The sequence below is a fragment of the Argentina silus genome (assembly GCF_951799395.1).
Source record: "Argentina silus genome assembly, chromosome: 12".
Lineage (NCBI taxonomy): Eukaryota > Metazoa > Chordata > Actinopteri > Argentiniformes > Argentinidae > Argentina > Argentina silus.
This window is the reverse complement of record NC_139666.1, coordinates 20,684,663-20,694,511: the sequence shown is the minus strand read 5'-3', so window position 1 is coordinate 20,694,511 and position 9,849 is coordinate 20,684,663. Positions and strand designations below refer to the sequence as shown.

The 9,849-nt window shown below is 38.7% G+C and overlaps 2 protein-coding genes across 2 annotated transcripts; one reads left to right on the top strand and one right to left on the bottom strand.

The window, feature by feature from the left end:
* Positions 1-3,362: 3,362 nt before the first annotated feature.
* LOC310812722 (gamma-crystallin M3-like) lies at positions 3,363-9,533 on the bottom strand (the record flags this gene model as incomplete). Its single annotated transcript, XM_083681405.1, has 3 exons — positions 3,363-3,644; positions 3,792-4,040; positions 9,414-9,533. 3 exons carry the CDS (start codon positions 9,531-9,533, stop codon positions 3,363-3,365), a joined length of 651 nt encoding a protein of 216 aa, XP_083537531.1.
* Positions 5,689-6,529, top strand: LOC310813149 (gamma-crystallin M3-like; the record flags this gene model as incomplete). Its single annotated transcript, XM_083682011.1, has 3 exons — positions 5,689-5,703; positions 5,897-6,145; positions 6,239-6,529. The coding sequence occupies 3 exons, from the start codon at positions 5,689-5,691 to the stop codon at positions 6,527-6,529; spliced, it is 555 nt and encodes a 184-aa protein (XP_083538137.1).
* Positions 9,534-9,849: the final 316 nt, after the last annotated feature.

Sequence of the window (9,849 nt, the reverse complement as noted above, 5' to 3'; positions counted from 1 at the left end):
GAAGCAGCCGCTCTCCACCCTGCAGGAGTGGCAGCGGCTCATGTAAGAGGACATGTCATTGCAGTCGCTGCTGCACTCATAGGAGCGACCCTGGAAGTGACTGTCCTCGTAGAAGATGACCTGAAAAAGATTAATTTAGTTAGCATCACACTAAACCAATAAGAGCTTAGATTACATTTCATACCTAGAATAGAAAGCAGAGCATATTGTATTGCTCAAACAGTTGCTCAACCATTAAAGAGATTTTCTATGTAAAACTATCAGCCGATGACACCATTAAATGCAGACGCTAAGATCAGCTCTATTTATCCAGTCTGTCAGCGTAAATGTCTACAATTTTAATAGACTGGATTAAGGTGCTTCATAATAGTTTATAACCAATTTAATTCTAACAGATATTTGGCTGTGACAAATTGTACTGGTCCAGCTGGCCATCTTACTCTGCCCATGGTGGTGGTTTATCTGGTCTCAAAGCAGCTCTGCCGATGGATGACCCTGTTGACATTTTATACTCCACTGTACACAGTGCATCTGACGCACCTTTGTGTAGAAACCCTGACTCATCAGCTGAACTAGAACAGTTGTTCAAAGCAAACTCCAAAGGTTTAGTATTGAATGCATATCAAGGTGACTCACGCTCACATTAGCATGAATTACACGCAAATGCTTCGCTGATGTGGTTCTCCATCCCGACTCCAAACCTGAACTTTTTAGTTCACCCCACAGCTCTTTTCTCCTCTTTCTTTTTCTGTTGAATCTTACCTCAACTCCATCCTTTGGTTTGTCACTCTTCAACATTTAGGTATACTTTATAAAGGGTTCATTATAGACGGTTAACTATTAGTTTGAATCAGTTACAACTACTGCATAACTCAATTATCAAAAGTGGCCTCCTGTAATATTATGTACAGTATGTTAAAATAGATAGGTGTCAGAGCAAGATGCCCCTTTTTGGTACCTCAAAAAAAAGATAAGCAATCTTTAAAGGGGCAATCAGGGATTCACAGTTTTTTAACAGCTGAGGGATGGGGAGAAATGTAACCACTGTAGACTGAGCTATGGATGCAAGGACTGACCATCCATGAGATCAAAATGATAGTTTAACTACTTGAAGCTATACAGTGTTTATTTAAAATTGCATTGTTTCCAAAAAATGCTGTAAAACAAGCTTATATTTTGGGTTCTGATGGGGTAAGACAGTTGAACTAAGCTCATGAGGCATTTATGAGTTATATTCTTCAGGAATCAATGGCTGTATATCACTAATATCAAAGTCCAAAAATTGATGTACCAATCCCAGATACCCCGATTAAACTAATCTTTATCCTTCATCCAACAAGTATAATCCAGATGTGTGTATGGTAGAGACACTGTATAATCGTGCTTTAATCATGTTTTTACTCAACATGATTTGGGAGATACTTATGCTCAGGACCAAAGAGTGATGCTGTTCACTATGTTCCTCATTGGATAATGACAACCCTGGGTTGGTATTTTTGAAGGGGAGAATGACCCAAAAACTGTTAACACATGAAAAATATTAATACATATAATAACATCAATCAGGTAATCAGGGAACAGATTAGGATTATTTCCAAAACGGTACCATTGTTTATCCAATACATCACCTACAGAGGCAGTTTCTCTAAATGTATTTTCTTTATTTTATATGTTTGGGTATACTCGTAAAATGGGTCTTAAATTGATAATAATTAAGAAATAATATACAGTATTGAGAACACAAGGACCACACCTATTTATAACATTCCTTTATTTCTGTCAACATGATAGAAAGACATTGAACAGGTTGTATACTTTACACTTCAAATACTTTGCTGGATCAACTCTTGTCCCAACTGAAGCAATTATTCCATGGCAAACATATTTTCATAGGGTGAGGTTCTCTTGTATTACATTATATTGCAACTACTGCTATAACCTGCTGAAGATGAAGGAGAATATGTAAGGCAAGAGCAAGGATATGTCGCACAGTATGTGTGAGAGTAATCTGCCTATATATATACTATATATATACCGTACTACACAAAAGCAGAGGGCTACATTTTGGCCTACAGACATCCTCTGAGAGAGCAGAGCAGGCGTGAGCTGGGGTGGTGTAGAGGGTTTAAACAATGCAACAATGCAGACATATTGATGCATTCACTAGATTACATAATTATAAATAGTGAATACAAGCAACTAGTGATTACAAGCAACAAGCAAAATAGAACACATTTTATTTAAGTGTTAAATATGTACAGCATATGCACAGAGATGTCATGGTAAACAAAATAAAGTTAAAGGGGCAATCTGTAATTGGTACATCAATGTTTGGACTTTTAAATTAATGATATATAGCAATTGATTATTGGAGAATATAACTCATGAATGCCTCATCAGCTTAGTTCAGCTGTTTTACCCCATCAGAACCCAAAATATAAGATTGTTTTAATACATTGTTTGTTAACAATAAAATTGTAAATCTGTATCGCTTTAAACATGGTTAAAACTAGAATTTTTATCTCATGGATGGTCAGTTCTTGCATTCATAGCTCTGCTATGAAATTGAGAGTGGTTACATTTCTCCAACCCCATCCCTCAGCTGTTTATCAAAAAAGTGACGGGGAGCCTACTTGGTTGTTGTTTGAATTACAGATTAAACCTTTAAAGTACAGTTTGTATGATTGTGTAAGAGTAAAAAGGGTCTCTTTATCTGGTAGGAACAGTTGTTACACCGGGAAAAACAATGTAACCTCTTGACTGCTAGCAATGGAGCGAGCATAGTTCAGGCAGGACTCTCTAAGTCAGTGCTAGCTGTCTGTCAGGTGACAGATCAGCTGTTTACACCGACACAATTACATGTTACATGTTGCTATCTGGTTTGGTTATTCTGTCTGTATCTATCGGGGGGGGGTTGATAGATGTATATACATACACTACATCTATGCATGTATGTGTTGTAGTGGTATATAACTCCCAGACAGGAAGCTCTCAAAAGAGCAGAGCCATTCAAATACGCCAAGCCTAATTGTATAACCATTGTACAATCAATAAATGGTTAAACTAATACGTGAGTGTTCCTGACTGAAAGATGATATCTCCAACCAAGAATACATGTTCATTATGCTTGATAGACTATACAAGGATATCAAATATAATTATACTGATTGAGGATGCAAGAATGTCTTGTTGGAGGCAATGTCCTAATACGTTCTACACACAGTTATCAAGTGTACACAACTACATTACTTGCTTAATATAATTGTGGAGCGATTGAAAGAGGCAAACTCTGACAATAGATAAAAGAGCGTTTATTAGTATGAGTGGGTGGAGGTGCACTTATACACTGGGGGCAGATGGGTTTAACAGGATTCCATGATGCGTCTGATGGAGCCGATCCTCATGTCCATGGGTCCCATGCCCATGTCTCTGACACTCCTGTACTCCCCAGGCCTCAGGTAGATCATCCTGCCTCTGAAGTTGGGCTGCTCGTACATCAGCCATTGGCCTTCCATCACGTTGCAAGACTGCATGTCGGACATGCGGAAACGCTCCTGGATTGAGTCACAGTCATCCATAAGCTCGTGCATCTGACCAGAGAAGTTCTCCCTCTCGAAGATCTTCATTCTGAAGGTTCCTCTGTGCTGTATCAGAGAACACAATTTGAGTAAATTTTCCATGAGTGATATTAGAGTGAAATAAATATATTCAAACATGTATTAGCAATTCAATTGAACTTGTCCTCTACGTGATAATGTATAATATTACTAGATTATCACAATGTGATTTACCATGGGGATCATACGGCAAGATTTGATGCAGTCGCTCATGGTCATGTCCATCAGACGCTGGTTGTCAGGGTACTCTCCTCTCCTTGCCAGCATCTGGTGGCCCATGAAGTTGGGACGCTCATAGACCATGAAGCAGCCACTCTCCACCCTGCAGGAGTTGCAGCGGCTCAGGAAGGAGGTCAGCTCAGGGCAGTCATTGCTGGTCTCGTAAGAACGTCCCTGGAAGTTCTTGTCCTCGTAAAAGATGATCTAGGAAAATTTGATTTTTAGTACACACACCTGCAATATACACTATGTATTCACTTTAACATTAGGCCCTTGAGATGAAGACATTTTTGCCAAGAATTGTTTCATGTATTGTATTATGTTGAAGACTCATACAGTCGATGAGCTTAAAAGGATCTACAAGCTTAAAACAAAAAGGGTTTGTTATCCTACCCTGCCCATTGTGATGATCTCTCCTATCCCTGACAACACTGGTACTTTGTCGACCCATTCTCTTTCACTTTTATACCCAACTTGATAGCTAAATGATCTATGGAGCCATTGTTTAAATGCCTTACTCAGCAACATTGCATAGAGGGCTATCATGTTTGTTAAATCGGTCTGTAAATGGTTATTATTCCAGATTGTATGCATCTGGTGCAGTGCCAACTGTAGCCCCCTCTCCTATGGGGAACAGGTGGATGGGAGCGACAGATGCACCGACTGGGGCTCTTTTAGATGTGTCACTACTATATACTGTCTGCCATGACCAAGGGCTTTTTAACCTTTTTATGAGATTTAGTTAACCACTTGTCAACTTATTTTGTTATGATAATTTCTCCAATAGAAATGTTCTCAAATTATACAAGTAATGCATGGTTGACTGACCACTCAGAAACTTCAATCTCACCGTATATCTCACAATACATTGCTGCTAAGTTAGGACCACTTATTTGATTTCATTGGTGCCAACAGCAACACAAGGGGAGGATTAGATACTAGGCTACTGTATCTTCATTCACTAAAATGCTTTTTAACCCTGATTATCTTGATAGCATGAGAGGAATATGATTTAAATGTATCCATTTTGTTTTCATTAATATAATATATAATCATGACAGTATTTTGGCAAATTACACATTATAACACAGTTAAACACAAGTATTTTGTAAAAACACCACTATTTTGTAAAAACACCACTATTTTGTAAAAACGAATTCCTAACATGATGCTGACATATACTTAACTTCAAGTGAGGGTAGGCCACACATTATGTTTACTCCAAACAAAAGCTCCTGGGGCAGTACTGCAGTACTGTAAGGGCTATGACCACAAGCTGTGTGACAACCAACACAACAAGCCCTGCAAAGGTCCTTGCTACTTTAACAGTGGACAGTTCCACTGCAGATAACTGCAATACTGTGAATTTGTCTGTCTATCAATGGGGCCAAATTAAATAAAAAACAAATACATGTAGTATTTTTGTTTTTGTTTATTTTTGTTCATCAGAGGGGTAGTTCCCTTAACATGCACACTCAATGCCCCAGTGAAATGCTATGTTTGCTGTGCACAAATACATTGTATGCCATGTATGTATGTATGTATGTATGCCAACTTCCTTCTTTGCTTCTGTGCCATTTACAGTGTACTATCTTCCATTTAAAACAGTGTACAATTTTCAATTGAATCCACATGTATCAAGTAATTTCCATATTTGATTTACTACAGTATACTGTATCTAACAAATGCATAATGATGATATGGAGTATGCTTTGGGTTACATTACATGCTGATGACTCAGGTGTTTGGCACAATGTGGGTCATATGCTGTGGGCATCTAATTTGATATAAAAGGAAAGAGACCAACGAGCATTTACAGCACAGTCAAGCTCTCAACCAAACAGCAGCCATCATGACCATGGGCAAGGTAGGTGGCATCAACACAGTTCGCAAATATAGTTTCGCATAAAAAAAATTCTTACAGATAAAGTCGTGTGAGAAAATTACATGTTTATTGCTGTCAATCATGCTTGTCATGCTAAATTAAGTAAAGTGCCTGGTATAGGTTTACCATGTTATTGTATACAGGAGAGTTAGTGTTGTATTTCATGTGCTTGCAGATCATCTTCTACGAGGACAAGAACTTCCAGGGACGTTCTTACGAGACCAGCAATGACTGCCCTGAGCTGACCTCCTACCTGAGCCGCTGCAACTCCTGCAGGGTGGAGAGTGGCTGCTTCATGGTCTATGAGCGTCCCAACTTCATGGGTCACCAGATGCTGGTGAGGAGAGGAGAGTACCCTGACAACCAGCGTCTGATGGGCATGACCATGAGCGACTGCATCAGATCCAGCCGTATGATCCCAATGGTATAGAAAACATCCCATTTCATCCTTTCAGCCAGCATTGAAATGTCATCCTCTGGAATTCATACAATGTTTTCCCCATTTCTCCACCAACAGCACAGAGGATCCTACAGAATGAGGATCTATGAGAAGGAGAACTTCGGAGGTCAGATGCATGAGCTGCAGGATGACTGTGACTCCATCCAGGAGCGTTACCGTATGTCCGACTGCCAGTCTGCCCAGGTGATGGACGGCCACTGGCTGATGTTTGAGCAGCCCCACTTCAGAGGCAGGATGATGTACATGAGGCCTGGAGAGTATAGGAACCTCAGAGAGATGGGCATGGGCATGGGCTCCAAGCAGGGAATGAGGTTCATGAGCATGAGGCGTATCACTGACATGTGCTAAATCATCTGATGGTCATGTATTCAAATAAATGTTAAAAACAATTCTGTCTTCTTTATTGTGTTTGGTAAGAACTAGCTTTAGTTGTACAGCCAAAGAAGAAAATAGCAGAAGGTAGCTATCAAGTGGTCCAAATGCTATCACAGAAATAGCATTTTAGAGGGCAATTGTCCTGTGGATTTGACTTACAATTGTATCCTTTGAAATGTAGCCTCCTCTCTGGAACCTGAGAAATAAATCACATAATTTTAACTCAAACTGGTCAAGATGTATGGTAGTTGGACCAAACAGCATAGAACTCCTTAAATGAATTACTGCCGTACCCTCTATTTGCCTCACACATTTCATTACTCCTTATCCGGGGTTCAAGATTAACCACATTTTGCTATCATACTATTTGGACAATTTTCATCAGATGTCTGTAATGTATTACTGCCAACTTTATATGCCAACTTGACAGGCTACTCAAATGTATCCTGGGATGGTGGCTTAACTTACGTTTAGATACTAAGTCTGCCTCTTCTCCTTTGTATTGTGAATATCCAGTATGTATCATATACTGTATCATATTCAGCTAAAAGCTGAAGCGTATCTTCTGATGATCTAACAAACCAAACACATCCTTCATAGATTAACATAATTGATTCAACATTTGGAAAATGGTTCCCTTTTCAAAAGGCCTTTGCTGTCAAAATTGTCACTTTCAACAGCTTACAAAAAACAAAACAAGCAAACATAAAAACCAATCACTCTAGTACCCACTTGAGGCCAGATTGTACGAAATTATAAATATCGTAGGGATCCAGTATGTTTCCTATGGAGTACAATGCTATTTTATCACATGGGGGGAGCTACATTAAGCATTTACAAAACCTGGTACAGATACAACAGCCGAGAGGAGACCAGATGAAATTAATCTTTTAGAATGTTGTGATAAATTACAGTGACACAGCTCTTTTAACAACTGTAGAAAATTATGTTACTTAAAAGATCTAGCTAGCTCAACAAATTTCCCTCACAGAAACAACAACAATAATTTGCTAGCGTTAGCTAAGTGATCCAACTAGCTAGAATGGTAGTTATAACAAGCTAACTGTTAACCAAATTGTTATTACAGCTTAAGACTTACAACTAAGATTTGACATGTTGAATATTGGAGACGCCAACAGCTGACAGGAGACATACTTAAACTGGGTAGTTCCGATCAATAAAACGCTATTCTAAAACTGTCAAACACTGTTGTGTCTCTTCTTGGTTGGTGTTTCTGTACCCGACTTAATAAGTAGAGGAGATCTATCTCAAAAGTTATTTTGAGTATGTTGAAAAATTGGCATATAGAAAGACATAAGTATATTATGACCGCGATGATAAAACATTAAAAAAGGCTCATTCATGCTTATAAAAATGAATGTGTCATTAAAACATTTAATTTAGGTGTTACTGTACCATATCAGTCTGAACCTTTTACTGTAGATATACAGTAAGCCAAGTCTATATGAAAACAGCTTTGCTATTCAAAAGTAATATTGGATATCTTCCAGCTTACTGTATATTCATCAAATTTGAGAATGATAGTTGATAACCTTCTTGACATTATTATTTGGCAACTAAGGAATAACTTCTAGTTGTCTTTTATCATAGGTATTTATCTATAAGTACTTCCTTCTGTTTATTTTATTTGACAGAATATAAAAGGGATAGCACTAGTACCCTATAACCCTATAACCCCCCCAACAAGAGGAACATTGACTCCCAGTATCAGTGTACCCTCCCCCCATACCTGTACTGGCTGCACACTCAGGACTTCAATTTAGCTTTTTGCATTACTGCCTGTTTGCACATACCATATTTATTATATTGGTCTCTATTTATACTTATCTTAGATATATGTAACATACATCAAGACCTATTGCCCTTGTTCAACTATTCAACTGTACATATCATATTGATATTCATCTCAGGTATATTCACTTATTATATTCATTTATTTATACTCTGTAATACCTTATACTGTAATACCTTATACTGTAATACCATGCACTGTCTACAATATCATGTCTTTTTTGCACTTACGCCACTATTTGCACTGGTTAGATGCCAAACTGCATTTCGTTGTCTCAGTACTTGCATTCTGTGCAATGACAATAAAGTTTAATCTAATCTAATCTAATCTATAACCACACATTCTATCTTATTACCAGGAAAAGACATGGGTTAGTTTAATAATAGACATAGTGGTTATCATCAGCATACTGTATTATGATCCAAGATAAGATCTATAAACCAGACATATAACCAGAATCTTATATAATAGTCAAGTGACAACAAACGTGGAGAAAGATACATTTGAATTTTATTTTTTTAAAGGATAATAGAATTTAACAGGAATCTGTGATGCGTCTCACAGAACTGAATCTCATTCCGCTGTGTGCCATCTCTCTGAGGTTCCTGTACTCTCCAGGCCTCATGTACATCATCCTGCCTCTGAAGTGGGGCTGTTCGTACATCAGCCAGTGGCCGTCCATAACGTTGCAGGACTGGCAGTCGGACATACGGTAACGATCCTGGATGGAGTCACAGTCATCCATCAGCTCGTGCATCTGACCTCCAAAGTTCTCCCTCTCGTAGATCTTCATCCTGTAAGATCCTCTGTGCTGTTGAAGTGTATACAGAAAATGGATGCTTATAATCAACATTCCTTAGATGTATAGGTTATAAACCTGGCAGAGATAATAAGTGATTTAGGAAACTTTTTGGGAACATTACAACAATTGAATAAAAACATACAAGCAAGTCAAAAAAATATTCACAGTGAATTAGGTGCTGAAAAAACTGTTGAAATCCAGTTCAATGGAAGGGGACTTGGCCACACTGTACTACACAGTACCTGGGGGATCATACGGCAGGAGCGGATAGAGTCACTCATTCCCATACGCTGGTAGTCAGAGTACTCTCCCCTCCTCAGGAAGTACTGGTTTCCCATGAAGTTGGAGCGGTCGTAGACCATGAAGCAGCCGCTCTCCACCCTGCAGGAGTTGCAGCGGCTCAGGTGAGAGGTCATGTCAGAGCAGTCAGTCTGGCACTCATAAGAGCGCCCCTGGAAGTTCCTGTCCTCGTAGAAGATGATCTGAAACAAACCACATATGAATCATTCTCAGTTCACTCTCAGTTTTTTTTTTACTGTAGTATATATATATAAGTTATGGCTGCTTTCATTATCCCATTGTCTCCCTGCCACACATAAACCAAGATGATATACAGTAACTATCCATCTGTAGATATAATCCATTTCCAGTTGCTTGTAGTTTTTTCCATCCGCTGAA